At 33.0% G+C, this 19618-nt stretch overlaps 1 protein-coding gene across 1 annotated transcript; it reads left to right on the forward strand.

Annotated features, from left to right (window-relative positions):
- Nucleotides 1-4695: 4695 nt before the first annotated feature.
- LOC107906467 (uncharacterized) lies at nt 4696-6565 on the forward strand. The gene is made up of 3 exons (XM_041100001.1): nt 4696-5434; nt 5518-5868; nt 6000-6565. Exons 1-3 carry the CDS (start codon nt 4696-4698, stop codon nt 6563-6565), a joined length of 1656 nt encoding a protein of 551 aa, XP_040955935.1.
- Nucleotides 6566-19618: the final 13053 nt, after the last annotated feature.

The following is a 19618-nucleotide window of genomic DNA, read 5'->3' on the forward strand; positions in this document are numbered from 1 at the left end:
TTTGGATGTAGTGTGACCAGAATCTCGGCTAATCCGTATGCAATTGCCGTAGGTCGATTTTGTGATAATCATCCAACACCTCAAGTGCCACAGGAATCGGTTGTCGGAATCCAAATTCCCGTAATACTCTGCCCGACTGGTGCATTTCCACGGTCTCAAAGTTGACCAATGGGACTTTCACATGCCAAGCGTTTAGATTTTGGAAGTACTCATCCGAAATTACTGCTTGAATTGTCGGATTCTTGTATGGTGTCCATTGAAAATATATGAACATGATGGAAATATTAGTTATATACATAATACTAAATACTAAATACTAAATACCAATCGACTATCTCATGATGGAAATATCTATTTTATTTAATACTTACTTGTGCTTCCGACTGTTGGTCTAATAGAAGTCATATATCTTCAAAAGAGGTAGGTAATCGAACATAACTTGTCGAATGGTTCCACCTAATTAAATAAATTTTTAGCATTCGATTATATTTTAAATCTACGTAATAATTGTAAAATCTAATATAAAATTTACCTCGTTATGAATGAGAATGTATACAGGTGGCCCACTCGAGGACGTAAAAATGGAAAGCAAAATCGTGCCTATGACTGCAGTAGTTATAGGCAACCTCCGATTTTCACTTTATTCGGTCGCGTCACCCCGGACATCTCCCGGTACAATGTTACCAACACGATAGACCCCCAACTAAATTCACCAGCTGCTCTAAAATCAACGAGTTTCAGCAGCCATCTTAGATGTACAAGGTTCTGTGACAAGTCCAGCATCAGATAACCTCCAATTATATGAAGAATGTATGCCTGAACATATCGGATTTTTTCCAGTTCAATAGAATCATCAACCGGCTCTAGAAATATGTCTCGTAACCAGCCCATCTCAATCCGACCTCCGTTAATATTCTTCAAAATAGTGCCCAAAATCTCGTAGCATATCACTCCCCAATCACCTGATTAAATAGACCCAGTGACCGCATACCCGTCTACTGGCAACCCCAATTGCAAATTTACGTATTCCAAAGTGATAGTGCATTCTCCACATGGAATATGGAATGTGCACGTCTCGGGTCTCCACCTCTCAATCAATGCAATGATGAGTTTCAGGTCCAACTTGCATCCCCGGCCTACCGTCGTCACGTGCCAAAAACTCGCTTCTCGTAGGTAATTCTATAATAGCCCGATTTTTGGCCTAGTCGGAATAGTGGTTTTGGGACCACAAATCTGACGAGGAAAAAATTTATTTTTATTATATTTTTATGGTCTAATATTTCATGGAATTATAATGTGAAAATTTCGTTCGAAAATTTCGACGTTTGGGCACTCAATTTAGTAAAAAGGACTAAATTGTAAAAAGTGCAAAAGTTGAGTTCTGCATGTTAAAATGTCCAATTGTTATGAAATTTTAAATTAGAGGTCCTTAAATGGACATTATACTATTGGTTAACTTTTTGGACAAAAATGGACATGAGATAAGTGAAATAGGATATTTTTAAGTTGGGGGCATTTTGGTCATTTAGTAATTAAAAGAATTAAAAAGGCCAAAATAGCCAAAAAATTGTCCATCTTCAAGCCTTGGCCGAAGTTCACAAGGGGGGAGCCATAGTTAGGGTTTTCAAGCTTCCAAGCTCCATAGTAAGTGATTCTAAGCCCCGTTTTTAATGTTCTTTATGTTTTTAGAGTCCCGATAACTTGACTTAGCTTATTCTAGAAATAATTTAACCTAGGGTTTATATTAGGAAAAATACTCACAGGTGAAATGTGTTTATTTTTATGTTTTATGGTAGAATATGAAGCTTGAAATTATGTTAAACAACTTTTGCTAAGCGGTTTTAAGTGAAAACGAGTAAAACGACATAATCGGTAAAAATACCTAATGTTCATAAGTATCTGTTAGAGTGGGAATTCGATGTTGCCATAGAAGGGAAAAATGTTCAGCATGTCATAATACATAATAATAAGGGATGATGTTTAATTTACGAGCTTTGGGGCAAAAGTGTAAATATGCAAAAGTTTAGGGGCAAAATCGTAATTTTGCCAAAGTTTGAGTCAAGAACTGTTTTGATAAATGTGAGTATTAAATAAGTCAAATGTGTTATTATAGATCAAGAAAGAAGTGGAATCAACCTTGATCGGAGAAAAGAAAAGATTAAAGACTTGCTAAATTTTTATATTGTTGCACTAAAGTAAGTTATGTGTAAATAATAGCAATATATTTTTATAAATTGTGAATTATATTTGATATGTGAATTAATATTGAATGTGGAAGGAAAATTGTTCATGAATTATTCAAGTGATAAAGTGTTTAAAATAAAGTGTTAAGTGTAAATTCCTGGTTGAACTTAGGAATAGAAGTGGATACAAGTGACATGTCACTAGAGACCAGTGTTACAGTGAGTCCCAGGTGCTGGGTGATCTAGCATGTGTTGCAGACACCTAATAGCTTGTGTGAGCAGGCCCGTGGACATATCCAGTGTTATTGATCAATGGTAGCTTTCGCTACATTTCAGTGGTAGCTACGGCTACATATCAGTGGTAGCTTCGGCTACATTTCAGTGGTAGCTACGACTACATATCAGTGTGATTAAAAGCTAAAGTTACATATTTTATGTAGCTAAATTGGTTAATTTATGAGAATGCACCACTAATTTTGCCATATTTATTGAATTTTGTGCAGGAATGTAATTTGGGGCTAAATAGAAGAAAAAGGAAACAATTGAGGCAAATTGAAGAAAGAAGTAAAGAAGGAGGGCCAAAGTAGAATTTTTCCAATATTAATTAGCTAAAAATTGTGTTGACTTAGTGGGGGAGATTATTTTGGGATTTATTTTATTATGGGATATTTTTTTCCTTAATTTTCTATGACTAGTTGCCTCCTAATTTAGTAAACTCCCTAGTATAAATAGAGCTTGTATTGTTCATTAATTCATCAATCAAAAAACATTTAGCTGTTGTCTTTCAATACATTCTCTCTTTTCTCACGTAGCATTGTTGTTTCTTTAGTTTCCTTTCCTTCAATTTTTAATTTCCAGTAGCTAATCACCAAATCAAGCCATTTGCAAGTCCCTTTTTCAATTTTTTTCCAAACAGTCAACCACCCCACTTTAATATATTCCAACCCCCATACTCAATCACATCACCCATCTTTTCACCATTTCTACCTTATTTAATTTATCAAACACCAACATGCCCCAAACCTTAGCCAACTAAACCCATTTTCAACTTTAGGCCGAAATTAGCCTCGTCAAAACCCGTGAGTTACGAACCCGAGCCATTTAACTCCTAAAATTCCAGTACTTATTACTTCTCCGGATTAAGAGTATGATTTTGTCAACTCATAAAGTCAGATCAACACTAAGTCAAAAAAGACGTCATTTGATTTAGTGTGGTTAGACGTACAGTTGGAATTTCGAAAGGAACGTTTCTAATCGGTTTTCTGTGAACACATTGGCGTGCCAAGTGGAGATTGCTGTTTGGTTCCGTCAAGGGAAGTAGTAACCGGATTTAAATGTCCCACGCAGTTGAGGGCATTGGTTCGAGCTAGGCTCTTCTAGAACGCAAAGCTGCCGGAGTTCTAAATCACGAACGTTTCGTGGTTGTTCGATCGGTAAGAATTAGTTATTGGACGTTCCATAACTAATTTACACGAGGAAGAGTTAGTGTCCGAGGCGTCCTTGGTAGCTATAACTAGCTTATTGGAAAAGAGGAGTTCATCCAATTTCGAGGATCGGTTCAAAGACGAGGAAAATTTGTGTCTAAAGCTGAGCTCATTCTAATTAATTTTTCTTAATATTTATTTCACGGTTTTTATTATTTTGTTTTCAAATTTTACTTTTGACGTTATTTTTCTGTTTATTTTAAGTTTTCAAATTTTTATCCCCCCGAACATCTTGGGCACGACAGCTGCCCCGACTAAATCTGGTCAAGCGAGCAACAATTTACAGTAAACCAGTCTCTGAGGGATCGATCCTACTCCATATACTACATAATTTGCAAACTAAGGCGTAGGTTTATATTAGTGGATTCGACACGCATCAGTTTTGGCACCATTGCCGGGGACTGGCAACACTTATAATTGTTTAAATCATCTTCATGACCAGATCTTCATCTGGAGATCTCGAATACGACCCAGAGATCGAAAAATCAGCACGAGCACGACGTAAAGAGACGAAAGTTCTTTAACGTGTAGAAGCAATTGAACGTGGAAAACAAGTCGAAGTGGTTGAACCTGAGACTAAACCACTTCCTGAAACAAAAGGAGTAGAAGACAACCTCGGTGAACCAGAAAGGATGGCAAACCGAACCATTCGTCAGCTAGCCTCTGCTCCCAACGAGCAAACACTGTTATGCATCAACTATCCAGCCGGAGAAACCCCGTTCGAGTTGAAGTCAGGCCTGATCCACCTTTTGCCCACTTTTCGAGGCTTGAAGAACGGAAATCCACATACCCACTTGAGAGAATTCCACATGGTCTGCTCAAGCATGAAACCACAGGGAGTAACCGAAGATGAAATTAAACTTCGGGCCTTTCCTTTTCCTTTAGTTGATACAGTAAGAGAATGGTTATTTTACTTACCCACTGGTTCTATTACAACGTGGGATGACTTATCTCGTGTTTTTCTTAACAGATTTTTCCGAGCATCGCGAGTAGCTGAACTTAGGAGAGACATAGTGGGAATTTGACAAATGGAGAGTGAATCGCTCTACGACTATTGGGAGCGATACAAAAAACTGTGTGCAAGTTGTCCTCAACATAGTTTGACCGAGCAATCACTTCTTCAGTATTTCTACGAGGGTTTGCTCCCTATGGAAATGAAAATGATTGACGCAGCTAGTGGAGGGGCGCTTGTCAATATTACTCCTCAAAAGGCAAGAGAACTGATATCCACCATGGCGGCAAATTCTCAACAGTATCGGCCGAATTCAGAACCCACAAGACGGCTTAATGGGGTAAACGTTTTGTCCTTAGAAGATAAATTGGATAAGCTTACCAATATTGCTCAGTCTATGCTTACAGAAAAGAAGAATCTGACCCAACTGTGTGGAATATGTACTACGTCTGAACATCCGACGGATTTGTGTCCAATCCTTAACGAAAATTCAACGGCACATGTTGGCGATGTCGGAGGTTTTCTGAGACCTCTACAAAGATGCTATGATCCTTTCTCCAACACCTATAATCCCGGGTGGAAGGATCATCCCAACTTGAATTACGGAGCTAATCCCCGATATAATCCGTCATACCAACCGAGACCTTTGCAACCACCGCAACTGCCACCCAAGCCGAGCACATCTCTAGAAGCTGTTATAGAGAGACTTGTCATTGATGCTGCAAAATACCAACAAAGGACAGACGCATCAATACAGGAGTTAACTAATCAAGTTAGTAAACTCTCGATGGCAGTTAATCATTTGGAATCTCAAGGTAAATTGCCTTCAAAGCAGAGCCGAATCTTCGGCAGAATGCAAGTGCAATAACTCTTCGTAGCAGAAAAGTTCTGGAAACAGTTCCAGACAAAAGTCATGGGCAAGACAAGGAACGGGAAAAGCAGATCTCTGATCCAAAAGCCAGACCAGAATCAAAAATACAAAAACCAGTTGTGATGCCACCTCCTTTTCTAGGGAGGCTTGCGAAGGATAAGAAAGAGAATGAGGAAAAAGAAATACTCGAAACATTCAGGAAGGTAGAGGTAAATATCCCTTTGCTCGATGCTATCAAACAAATCCCTCGCTATGCAAAATTTCTCAAGGAATTGTGCACTAGCAAGAGGAGGTTAATAGGTAACGAAAGAGTAAATGTAAGAGAGAATGTCTCTGCAGTACTGCAAAAGAAAGTTCCGCCCAAATACAATGACCAAGGTATGTTTGCTATTTCTTGTGAGATAGGTAATGTAGCATTAAGAAAGCCATGTGTGATTTAGGGGCTTCCATTAATGTTATGCCTTATCCTATTTATAAGTTGATTAACGCGGGTCCTTTGAAAAAGACAGGAGTAATAATCCAGTTGGCGGACAGGTCAGTCATCTATCCCGAAGGGTTGCTTAAAGACGTCTTTGTTAAAGTTAACGAATTAGTTTTCCCTGCAGATTTCTACATGATTAATATGGAGGACGATAACTCAACTAATTCGTCTGACATTTTGCTTGGAAGGCCGTTTCTAAGTACCGCAAGCGCAAAAATTGATGTTCAGAGTGGAACATTGACAATGGAGTTTGATGGCGAAATCGTGAAATTCAATGTCTACGAAGCCATGAGTCATCCTAACTCATTATCAAATATTTCCAGTATCGATAGTATAGATTGTTTAACTCAAAATTATTCTGAATATCATGACTTTGATGAGTTGGAAATTGTCCTTTACAGAAGCATTGACATGGATGTATTAAGTCGTCTCGAGGAGTTATCAGTTATAGAAGATCCGTTGCGAGAAATTGTCAAACACTTGGAGACGCAGCCATCGTCGACGAGTCGAGGATTTTTCCAAATTCCGCTGGTGCCTGAGGATCAAGACAAAACAACTTTCACGTGCCCCTTTGGAACGTTTGCGTCTAGATGAATGCCGTTTGGACTCTGTAATGCTCCGGCCACTTTCCAGAGATGCATGGTGTGCATATTCTCCGATTATATCGAGAAAATCATTGAAGTCTTCATGAATGATTTCATGGTGTATGGATTTTCCAGACAATTCATAAAAGACTTCTCCAAGATCATGCAACCGCCTTGCGGTTTATTACAAAAGGATAAAGAATTTGAATAACACAGGTCGTCGAGCTAAACGACGTTAAACAAAGCGCTGTTGGGAGGCAACCCAAATTTTCTTTTCCTTTATGCAAATAAAATTTTTGGTAAAATGGAAAATGAAAATGCATGTCAAGGATTAGTTCTGTCTAAGGAAAGACTTGGTACTTAAGTATGTCCACTGTGACTCACCTCTCTTTCCTGGGAACTTACGTGATGCATTTATCACGACTGTTTTACCAAATCTCGTAATCTTAGTTTTTAATAATTTATTTCTCGAGTTTATAGCTTAGCTAATAAATTTGAAAAAAAATTTAATTTTCCTATTTTTATTATTTAATTTTACTATTTTATTTAATTTTCATTTTTATTTTTACAGGAAAATATTCCAAGACAAAATTAAATTCCACATGTCAACCCACAAAATTCTTTTTATTTCAGCCAATGCCCACTCTATTTACGAGACCACCCTCCGCGACGTTGAAATACATGGGGATTTTATTTTTCTTTTTTTCTCCTACTTATCTTTACTTTTATTTTTTAAATTACATTGGGGCAATGTAATTTAAGTAGGGGGAGGGAAATATAAATTGGTTCTAATTTGCTTATCTGTCATTGCTATTTTTGCATGTTTTCGGTAAAAGGAAAAATATTTCTTTTGATAAATTGGGATGGTACACTTATGGTTTGACCTATTTAGCTATTTAGTTCCTTACACATAAACTTTTCAATAACCTAGACTTAGTGGGTAAGAATTTTTTGGGAATTATAAGTTTGCTTGACTGTCTACTTTTTATCATATGTCAAATTTTTGAATGCAAAAAAAAAATACTCCTCTGATACGAATGTTAAGAGTGAAAAATTGGGGTTGTACATCAGGCTGAGTAACCGGAACGTGGTGCTTGGGTTGTCATCACATCTCGCGTAAAAAGATTCGTGTGGCTGTCCAATTTCTTTGCACTCACTCCGCTAATAAGTTATCATGAGTAGGGCGAAATAACCTGCTTAGAGAGATCCGAATTGAGTAATCGGAACATGGTGCTTGGGTTGTCATCATGTCTCGCGTCAAAAAATTCGATAATGTCCTAAGTACAAAAATAAATAAAATAATAAAATGAAAGGTAAGTCTATCAAGCTCTAATAAATTCTGAAATATATTTACTTACTTCTTAGGCTAGGATATTTGAGATGTTAATGTGCTAGGATTAAATTGTTAAAATGTGCAAACCATGGGGGTCAAGTCCTATTTTGGAGAAATTTTTTCCTTTTGCAGATACATACAAAATGCTCGAGGACTAGCATAAGCTAAGTAGGGGATTTGATTAAAAGCTAAAGTTACATATTTTATGTAACTAAATTGGTTAATTTATGAGAATGCACCACTAATTTTGCCATATTTATTGAATTTTGTGCAGGAATGTAATTTGGGGCTAAATAGAAGAAAAAGGAAACAATTGGGGCAAATTGAAGAAAGAAGCAAAAAAGGAGGGCTAAAGTAGAATTTTTCCAATATTAATTAGCTGAAAATTGTGTTGACTTAGTGGGGGAGATTATTTTGGGATTTATTTTATTATGAGATATTTTTTTCCTTAATTTCCTATGACTAGTTGGCTCCTAATTTAGTAAACTCCCTAGTATAAATAGAGCTTGTATTGTTCATTAATTCATCAATCAAAAAACATTTAGCTGTTGTCTTTCAATACATTCTCTCTTTTCTCACGTAGCATTGTTGTTTCTTTAGTTTCCTTTCCTTTAATTTTTAATTTCCAGTAGCTAATCACCAAATCAAGCCATTTGCAATTCCCTTTTTCAATTTTTTTCCAAATAGTCAACCACCCCACTTTAATATATTCCAACCCCCATACTCAATCACATCACCCATCTTTTCACCATTTCTACCTTATTTAATTTATCAAACACCAACATGCCCCAAACCTTAGCCAACTAAACCCATTTTTAGCTTTAGGCCGAAATTAGCCTCGTCAAAACCCGTGAGTTATGAACCCGAGCTATTTAACTCCTAAAATTCCAGTACTTATTACTTCTCCGGATTAAGAGTATGATTTTGTCAACTCATAAAGTCAGATCAACATTAAGTCAAAAAAGACGTCGTTTGATTTAGTGTGGTTAGACGTACAGTTGGAATTCTGAAAGGAACGTTTCTAATCGGTTTTCTGTGAACAATTGGCGTGCCAAGTGGAGATTTCTGTTTGGTTCTGTCAAGGGAAGTAGTAACCGGATTTAAATGTCTCACGTAGTTGAGGGCATTGGTTCGAGCTAGGCTCTTCTAGAACGCAAAGCTGCCGGAGTTCTAAATCACGAACGTTTCGTGGTTGTTCGATCGGTAAGAATTAGTTATTGGATGTTCCATAACTAATTTAAACAAGGAAGAGTTGGTGTTCGAGGCGTCCTTGGTAGTTATAACTAGCTTATTGGAAAAGAGGAGTTCATCCAATTTCGAGGATCGGTTCAAAGACAAGGAAAATTCGTGTCTAAAGCTGAGCTCATTCTAATTAATTTTTCTTAATATTTATTTCACGGTTTTTATTATTTTGTTTTCAACTTTTACTTTTGACGTTATTTTTCTGTTTATTTCAAGTTTTCAAATTTTTATCCCCCCGAACGTCTTGGGCACGACAGCTGCCCCGACATAAATCTGGTCAAGCGAGCAACAATTTACAGTAAAGCAGTCTCTGAGGGATCGATCCTACTCCATATACTGCATAATTTGCAAACTAAGGCATAGGTTTATATTGGTGGATTCGACACCCATCACAGTGGTAGCTTCGGCTACATATCAGTGTGGCACTTATGTGCTAATTTTCTACGTATCCGTGTATATTCTAAGTGTTCAACGGGGAATTGACTAAGTGAAAATACATGAGATCATGTAATGATTAAGTGTAATTGAATGATGAATATATGTGTGGAATTGAATTGAATAGTGATCGAAAGTGAAAAGAAATAGTAGAATTAGCAACAAAATAGTTTTGGACAGAAATAGTTGTGTGACTTTGAAAAATCACCAAAAATGGTGGAATCAAATTAGAGAGTGAATAAGATATAAAATGAAAGCTAAATGAGTCTATTTTTACATAAAAGAAATAGAGCAAGCAAAAGACTTATATATTTTGAGATGTTTTAAGTTTAGTGAGACAGGGTCAGAATGAGTTTGGAATCCCCTGTTCTAACTTTGGAAAATTGTTAAAAATTGTACAAAAATAATTATGGCTAAAATTTATATGTTTAGAACCCTGAATAAGTCTATTTTCAAGTGAAATAAATGTAAGTACCATCCAAATTATGTATAGTGAGATAATTAATTTTTAGTGAAGAGAGGTTAGAAGTATTGAGCAGTGAAACAAGGGAAAATTTAAAGAATAAATTGTACTTATTGGCTAAGCCAAAAATTCTAAAAATTTTATGGTAAGAAGATATGCGAATATAGTTTCAGGTAAAATTAATGAATCTTAATTTAGAGCTCTGTAGCTCAAGATAAAAATAATTTAGTGACTCTGACTCGGATAGACAGCTTTGAATATACATGTGAGTGAATAGTAAAATTATAGAAAATGTTGTTTATAAGAGTGTTATGTACATTAAGGATGTGGAATGGAGAGGAGGAGGAGGAAAAATAAAATATATGAATGATTTGTATATAATTGGTCATATGCTGATTATATTTGATAAACGTTGAATTAGAAATGACATAATGTTTCATTTCAATTAGTTATTATGAATTGAATTGTAAATTCATATGGATGAAATCAAAAAAATGATTGTTAGTATTATGCATGACGTAATGTATTATTCTATATATATATTCATGGTTGAATTATGATTGTTGAGAAAGATAGATAAATTGGAAAGAAAGTTCAAATTAAGTAGAACGCAGGGTTGAGTACTTTCGTTCAGTGATAAAGACGAATTGACGGAAAATACCATGGATGGACCATGGCAGTAAGTGATATGTAATTCTGTGTAAGACAATAGCTGGGCTATGGCATCGGTATATATTATGTGATTATCTGTAAGACCATAGTTGGACTATGGCATTGAGAAAATAAAGTACTTAATTCCATAAGACGTTCACTAATTTGACAAAGTAGGTAAATGTTACATGGACTCACACTCAAGTGATAGATTTATTGTGATTGTTGAAGTTGAATTCAATTAAGTGATTTCACCAATTGGATATTGTATATGGCAAGATGTGTTAGTGAGTTACATATTTATGAAATGATATTTGAAGTTCAGTAAGTGATATATGAAATTAATATGAAAAGATTTATGATTGTTATTAGTATTGTTTCTGACATAATGTGGATCCTTCGATATTGAAATGATTTAACAAATTTATTGAGCATATGAATGAGTATGAGACTCATACGAGTTAGTATAGATATGTACATGTGTCTTATAAGCTTTGAAATGATAAGACTTGTGAATTGTTAATTAATCTATTTGAAAGTATATGAGATAGATTAGCGAATCTTTACAAGATATTGAATATTGAATATTGAATATTTAATATATTACAATGGTTTAATAGGAAAAATATGATGATACGAGAATATGAAATGATACGGATCAATTCAGGTACTCGCGAGAAGCAAGTAATAATTGATAAATTCATGTGACGAGAAAGTGAAGGATTATAAGTTCATATATGGCTATGAAATGAACAAATGGTGATAGCTATAAGGCTTGGATTGAATGAGTATATATATTGGGCCTTGTAAGCCCTACTTAGCGATTCAAAGATAATAATTTGAAAGTTTTAATCTGTATGAAATTTTATAACTCAGTTTAATATGTTTATAAATGTATGTGTTTTGGTAATGCCTCGTACCCTATTCTGGTGTCGAATACGGGTAAGGGGTGTTACAATGTAACATCGCCAGATTCGACCATAACGTTTAGGCTGGGTTTGGGGTGTTACAAATTCTCTACCAACGGTGATGGAGGACCATGCATATTACGGATATAGCATTGAAATATTTGATCTACAGACTTTTATAGGAAATAATAAAATAAAAATTATTTAAAAATTATAAGAAATTTCTAATAAAATAAAAATTATTTAAAATTACATAAATCAAAAAAATCTTAAATAATATTTAAAAAATAAATTTAACACTTACCATTTTCATTTGTTCGACAGATATGTGCTTGTTATTGAGACGAATTAATTCTCCGGCCATTGCTAACACGATCAAATTTTTATGATTTAAAAAAATTCAAAAAAAAAATAAAATTAAAGCTTGTTTTAAAATAATTAAAAAAACTAAAGCTTTCTTGAGAGGAATTTGAGAGGAATTTGAGAGAAATTTGAGAGAATATTGGAGAGAAATTAAATTTTCTGTCCACATGGACAAAGCGCTTCCTTAATGAAGCGTTTTGCTACTTCATCACTTGACAACGCGCTGACGTGGACGCGTTTTGAGGGAAATAGGGTCATTCTGGTAATTAATTTTTTAGTGGGCCCATTTCAGTAATTTTTTAAAATGGGCTTTTATTGATATTTTGCCCTTTAATTTTTATATTTTAAATGTTTAAAATTTAAATTCTCTTCTTTTTTATTTTAAAAAATTAAAATTATTTCAAGCCTATTAAGTCTTGTTAATGAAGGCTAAAGCCCTGAGATTTAGCCAGGGGACTCTCCCCTATGCTTAATTTGTCTCTTCAACTATGTTTATTTTAATTATCATTTTATTATTTCGGTTTAACCTTTTTTATTATAGTATTAAAAATACGATCGTCATATGGAACCAATCAAAATGCGTCATGTGGCATATTCAATCAATCGCAATATGTCACATGACAATTAACTTAATTTAAAATTGAAATATTAAATTTAAATTTAGAAAAAAAATCTTTGACTTTGATTCACTATTCGACGGTTGATTGGCTTTGATCCCCATTGATTGATGTTGACCATAATTGACCATCCACATATCGTTATTAGAACACGCCATGTATCCTCTTTTTTTTGCTTTTTTAATATTATATATATTCTATTTATTAAAAACTAAAAAAACATATATAATATATAAATAATTCAAAAAAAATTAAAAATTTTCAAAACAATTATAAAACTCTAAAAGTTAAAATAAATTTTATAAAAATTAAAAAAGTATTTAAATTTTAAAAAATTTAAAAAGAGAACTTAAATTTTCAAAAATGCATTCTAGAAGAAAACTTAAATTGTTTTTAAATTTAGATATATTGTTTTGAATTCTTAGAATTTACAATTTTTGAAAAAACTAAAACTTATGTCATGTTTTCTAGAATATAATTTTTGAAAATTCAAGGTTTTTTTGTAATTTTTAAAAATTTAAATTATATTTTTTTATATTTTTTTCAATTTTTTTATATTATTTTGAATTTTTGAAATTTATATTTATATATTTTAGAATTTTATAAATTTTAAATCTTTTTAATTTTTTTGAATTATTTATGTATTACATATTATTTTTTACATTTTTAATCAATATAATATATATATTAAAAAAAGACATGTGGTGTGTTCTAATAATGTCACGTGGATAGTCAACAGTGATCAATGTTGGTCAACATTAATCAATAGTGGTCAATGGTGTGTCAAAGTCAAGGGTTTTTTCAATTTAAATTTAATGTTTTTATTTTAAATGAATTTAATTACCACATGGCAAATTGTGATTGGTTGGATGTGCTAGTGGTACATTCGGATTGGCACCATATGACGACCATTTTTTTAACACTGTTACAAAAAAACAAGTTGAATGATGGTTTAGGTATCAATTTGGGACAAAAAAGTTCAAATACCAAAATAGAAAAATAGGCATAATTCAGGGGTCAAACTGAGCATTAAGCCAAAAAGTTATGTGTGTACTAGTTATTTAATTGAGTTCAGTTGGTTTGTTTGATTTGAGTTAACTTATTTAATTTAATATTTTTAATGATTGATTTTATCAAAACTGTCAATACAATTAATTGTAACCGTTGATATAGTTAACTTATTTAGTTTAGTATTTTCATTAAAATTTACCAATTTGACATAATTATTTTCTTAACCAATTTTCTTATATATTTCTTACCACAAACCTCCCAAACTTCAAACAAACTAAATTGAAATGCACTATAACCCATAAGGATCAAGCTAATGTAACATCAATAATGCTAATTGAGTTAAAATTCAATTTCAATTTTTTTTAAATTATCATAATCTAAAATGGTGGTTAGTTATATTTATGATTGAGAAGTGTAGAGCTTGAAGGCTTTATTAGTAAATTGATAATTAGTTCAACTATACCTCGATTCTCAAATTGGTTCTTTTGTTTTTTTAGAAATAGTGCCTAAACTATTAATTTTGTATTAATTTAACAAAAAACAAATCTAGCTTATAAGAACGTGGCATGTGGTATATTCTTATTGGACGTCATACATTTTTTGGGTAAAATAAAGCAAAATTAATAGTATAGGTACAACTTTTGACAAAAGAAAAACTTCAAGAGCTAATTTGATAATCAAGTATAGTTCAAAGGTCAATTTAGAAATAAAACCTAAAGTAAATAAAAATTGATGGGATCAAACATTTATTACCATTGTTGCGCTTGCGCCAACAACTCAATAGTGTAGAGTATGTTTTAACAGAAGTCAAAGGTTCACTTTGGTTGACCTCACGAAATTCCAGATTAACCACAGACAACCTTTGTGTATTGCCTTCATATCCCCTACCCTTTTTTTCCTTAAAAGACGGTGTGAATATTTCATGATAATTTTTAATATATAATTAATAAGAAATTTATTGAGAATTGAGTACATTTTATGGCGAGTTGTTTATCTTTTCGGAGAGCAGTCATGGTGAGAAGATTAATTCAAAGATTAATTCAATTTTATATATGAATTTTGTTTCAAAGTGAAATTTGATACATGAAATTTTTGATTTTGATTCAATTGTACACATTTAAAGAAATGAATACATGCATTTATTTTCATATTGGATTAATATAATAGTTTGTGTATGCAATATATTCATTTACCCATGTCTTGGGATATGAATTCTACTGTTGTGGATGATACTACATATAGCAAAAGCCGTACACCCAACGTACTAGCTTTCGGTTCCTTATCTATTCAAACTCAAACTTTTACTTACATCAAAGTGTACGAGTCACATATATATCACAGGCTTCAATTCAAACTGTGGTGCCTGGTGCCTCTATCTCCGGTCTCCTAATTCCTAGATTAAACTCATTAAAAGAGGGGCACATCATACTATCTTATAGCTCGATCTCTATCATCAACAAAAAGGATTAGATTACGAGTATTAGTAGCTCCATTCCCATGAATTTCATTTTGATTTTCAAGGTCGATTTCTATGGCTTATCTCTGGGCTAGTCTTTCTCGTCTTCTTTGTTTAAATGTCCGCTCGATTTCAGGGTCTACTGGGAGTAAATCGATTATTCGATCTATGCTCATAAACAGCTGAAAAGAAAATCACAAAAAATAAAAAATTAATTAAATAAAAACAAAATTAAATAAACCAAATTTCAAGTAATAATTTCACAACCAATTATTAACAGTCCCCAGCAACAGTGCCAAACACTTGGTTCGCGACGGAATGTGCAAGTATACACAGTCGTTATCAAGTAATAAGTAAGTAAAAATAATATTGTCTCCATAGGGACTGTGTTTAAATCAATAATTGTAAAATTAATATTCACAAGTTGGTTAAAAAAACATAATATCTTGAGGTAATATATGTTAAAATTAAACTAATCAACTATATGCAAATGAATTCACCTAAATGTAATGAAATGAGATGGTTTAGTAGCAGTTCTTAAGTTTTAACAATAACATGAATAAGCTAGAACAATTACAACACTTCACTCAATTCATTCTTTATCATGTTTAACAATGTTCCGGAAAAATTCTATGGCAACCCAATCATTTATTAACTTAGAAGCTAATATAAGTTCTTTCAAAGTCTTATACTTAGGAAAACATATATATTTCTATATCCATATTTAACTAAGGATTTCTTAGAATTTATGAAAAGTAACAGGGACTGGGTCGGTTTGAAACAATTTAATCATATAAACCTAAAATTATGTAAGGTAATAGAATTCTTTTGGAATCATTACGAACCTTTAATTTATTTTGAGTCGGATATAAATTAAGCATGCACCTTCCAATTATTGTGTCCATTAATCACCATCTAGGACGAATTAAGCAACTAATTCTAATGCATTCAAACGTATTTTATGCATGAATAACATGAATGATTTTAATTGGAAGCATGAACAACTGAGGCATAGAACAATAAAAAGATGAATTGAACGAATTTAATCACATCATTGCAATTATTCTAGCTGAAACAATTTAAGTCATCATCATTAATGGAAAAACAATCAAACAATTTGCAAAAATGTTTAAAAACTAAGAACAAATTAAAGATAAAGGAAAAAGAAACTCTTGATGAATTCGATGATTCCCCAAAGACTGTTCGTGGTGGCTTCCTCCAATTTCTTTAATTGCTCATTTGCAAATTGTTAAACTAAACCTTATTGGATAATATGTTTTGATGTAACAAATTAAAGTGTTTTTGAATAAAAGTAAAGTTGAGCAATTTGATAAAATCAAGTTGAAATGGTTTCAATTGAGTCAAACATTCTCAAATATGTTTTAACCATTTTCAAACCTTGGTAGGTATCGATACCCCTTTGATAATTGATACCAAATTGACATCCTGTTTCTTTCAAACCCTGACAGGTATCAATATATTTCCTAAGGTATTGATATTCCTACTCCAACGATCACTGAAATCTGTATAATTACAAAAAATATTGATACCCTTTTAATAGGTATCGATACTCGTTGCTACAAGTGAAGTTAATGACCTAGTATCTTATTCCTAACAACTACATTCACTTCTACAATAGCCACAACAATTGGAAATCAATTAGAGGGTATAAATACCATCTTCCAAAGGTTTAGCAACAACAAGAAACATGTGCAAAGCTTAAAGATCAATCAAAACAACCTAGAGCTTAATTCTTTCATACCTTTTCTTGTACACACTTGTGAGCTTTCATTGTATTCATTTAGCTCAAGTGTTCTTCTTTGTATTTTTGCTTCATTGGTAAACATCATAATCTTGTAAGGATTATTTCTTTACTTGCTTATTTTTTTCTCTTTGAGAGAGAGGGTTAATCCTTAAGGTTTGTTTTGAAACCTTAAGGGAGTTGTATCTTAAGATTTTGGGGCATAAATCTTAAGAGAGCTTGTAAGGTTAGACCTTGTCATCAAAGGTTTCCAAATTAGTGAATATGGGGAAATCCTTACTTATGGTAAGCTAAGGTAGTAGAGTAGGCAATTTGGGCCGAACCACTATAAATTCATGTGTTCTTTGTTGCATATTTTTCATTGCTTCCTCCACAATTTCTCAAAGGCTAGTTTAACCTCCCTATCAACGATCTAGAATTGATCTTTTCAATCTATCACAAATTGCTCCTCAATGTGGCTGGCCAAGAGAGTTTCTTTCTCAAGGAAATTTTAGCTAAAAGAAAATGGGAAGGTGGAAAGCTTTAGGCGTGGAAGAGATGAGAGAAAGATGAGAGAATGTTGAGTGTTGGGGGATGGTTTGAAAGGTAAATGGTAGGTGCTATTTATACTTGAGGGAGAGCTTGAGAGTTTGTTAAAAATAGCATACACATCCCTTAAGAATCCGCCATGCACGGCCGACCATGAGTTGCGGGATGAGGGGTTGTTGGTTGTTTGATTTGTGATCAATTCTCCCTTGATTCAAGGCATGGGGTTGGACGAAAATCAAGGGACTTAGTTGGGGTTGATTTTTAATTTTTTCACACAGTAGGGGCCTTCCTCCAATTGTTCCAAAGTTGATTTGGGTTGTTCTTTCATGTCTTTGTCAAATTTGGGCTCATTTTCCCCCTATTGGATGGTTTGGTAATCCAATTAGAGAGTAGACTAATTCTTTTCAACAACCATCTTCCAAGATGAGTTAGACCAATTTTTATGAGCCTAATTCATCAACTTGCCATCCACATTGCCGGATAATTAGCTCACCTACATGTGTTTCCTTACTAGCTCCTAACATTGAGTAATTTAATAGTTCATACTGTAGCATTTTAAGAAAAAAATTGTCATGTAGCATAACTTAGTGAAATTATGTAAAATTACAAACTTTACTTAAATTATGCCCAATGTCTCAATATGAACTAAAGTTACACAATTAGATATCCAATTGTTCGGGATTTGCATAAATTCCAAGTAGAAAGGTGCTAAATAAACCTATATAATTTAGACTTATCACACCCCCAAACTTAATACATTGCTCGTCCCGAGTAATGTTTCATGAAAACAAAAAATTTAAGGTAATCTTGCACAATATTTCACTAGACTCAACTTTTCACATAACCATGCATCAATAAATTTATGCTCACAAACTATTCTTGCTAATAAATTGCTCACATGCAGATATAATTTCAAAATTTTATATCAAGTAAAAGAAGATTTTAGCAATAATCATAATTCACTTGCTTTTCCAAGCCATATGTAAGTCTTACCATTTAAGTATTCTTCCTTATTTTTAATTAAGCAAACAATCCTAAGGTTTAATAATGGTCTTCATATGTTGAAGTAATTTCTCTCCACTAAAGTAGTTGGCATAATTATCAAAATCAATATGTCTTTCACAGGGTTGTAATGGGGCTAAGCTCAAGGTAGGGATAAAGAGAAGTGATTTTTAGGCTAAATAACCTTAAACTTGCCTTGGATATTCGTAGCACAATCCATCTTACTAATTGGATTAATACCCCTAAACTTAATTTTGAACTCATGCTTTTGAACACTTTGATCATAACACTTGATCATACATTAACATCTGATCATACTTTTTTTTCTGAAGCATACACCTCATTTTGACTTCTTTCTCAAGATTTATTTTCACCAAAGCAAGTAAAGTTAAAATTGGTGCAAAGATAAGGTAAACCTTATGAAAAGAAGGTAAGATGTCTTATGATGTAGGTAAATCAAATAACAAAGACCATATAGCTCAGAATAAGGTTTCAAGGGTTACTTATAAACATGGTAGGCTTGAAATGCTCAAACGATCCAAACAAAATGTGCCTATATCATTTTCAGATTCTCATGCCTACTAGGATTTCACCTCAAGAAAGTTACTAAGTCAATTCTAAAGACTTAAACGTTTAATGCATGCCAAATTTCTAAGGAAAAATAAATTTCATGGCTAACATACATAAGGCTTAGAAACAAAATCATATTATGATTAAGCTAACATACTTTCAAAAATAACTTGAATAGAATAAGAAATTATACTTTCGTATGAGCTAACTTATTAACAAAAATTTTCTCTAAGTATAATTTATTTCAACATACTTATGTGTGAAAATTGAAAATTTTAAAAATCATGCAAGATTGGCCCTTACACCCCCTTAAAAAGAAGCAATGTCCTCATTACAAAATAACAAATTAGTGAATGAGAATTGTATACCAGATAGGATTTCAAGAAAGAGAGGTGATTCATGAAGACTACTTAAGTACCAAGTCTTTATTGAAAATTCCAATCCTTAGACATATATAGTCATATTACCACACTACTATGCATTTTACTAGAGAACAAAATTAATGGAAAGACATCAACTTAGTTTATTCATAAATTGCAAATTATTCAATTTTATTGTGTATAAAATAAAATATTCCTAAAATAAATAAAAATGTCTTAAAAACAATACTAAGAAAAAAAAGAAATTCCCCTTCTTTATTAATTTGTATCATCCCCTTTGTCTTGTTCTTTCCCCTTCTTGCTTGAATTCCCAAATTCTTATTGCCTTGAATCTTGCTCCCA

Source organism: Gossypium hirsutum, chromosome D08, assembly GCF_007990345.1.
Source record: "Gossypium hirsutum isolate 1008001.06 chromosome D08, Gossypium_hirsutum_v2.1, whole genome shotgun sequence".
Taxonomy (NCBI): domain Eukaryota; kingdom Viridiplantae; phylum Streptophyta; class Magnoliopsida; order Malvales; family Malvaceae; genus Gossypium; species Gossypium hirsutum.

What these genes read in the sequence shown, in the direction of transcription:
- LOC107906467 (XM_041100001.1), top strand. Translation starts at nt 4,696, where the DNA reads ATGGAGAGTGAATCGCTCTACGACTATTGGGAGCGATACAAAAAACTG. An exon ending in TAATCATTTGGAATCTCAAG is followed by an intron (nt 5,435 to 5,517) that starts GTAAATTGCCTT and finishes TTCTGGAAACAG; the next exon opens with TTCCAGACAAAAGTCATGGG. An exon ending in GCCCAAATACAATGACCAAG is followed by an intron (nt 5,869 to 5,999) that starts GTATGTTTGCTA and finishes TGAAAAAGACAG; the next exon opens with GAGTAATAATCCAGTTGGCG.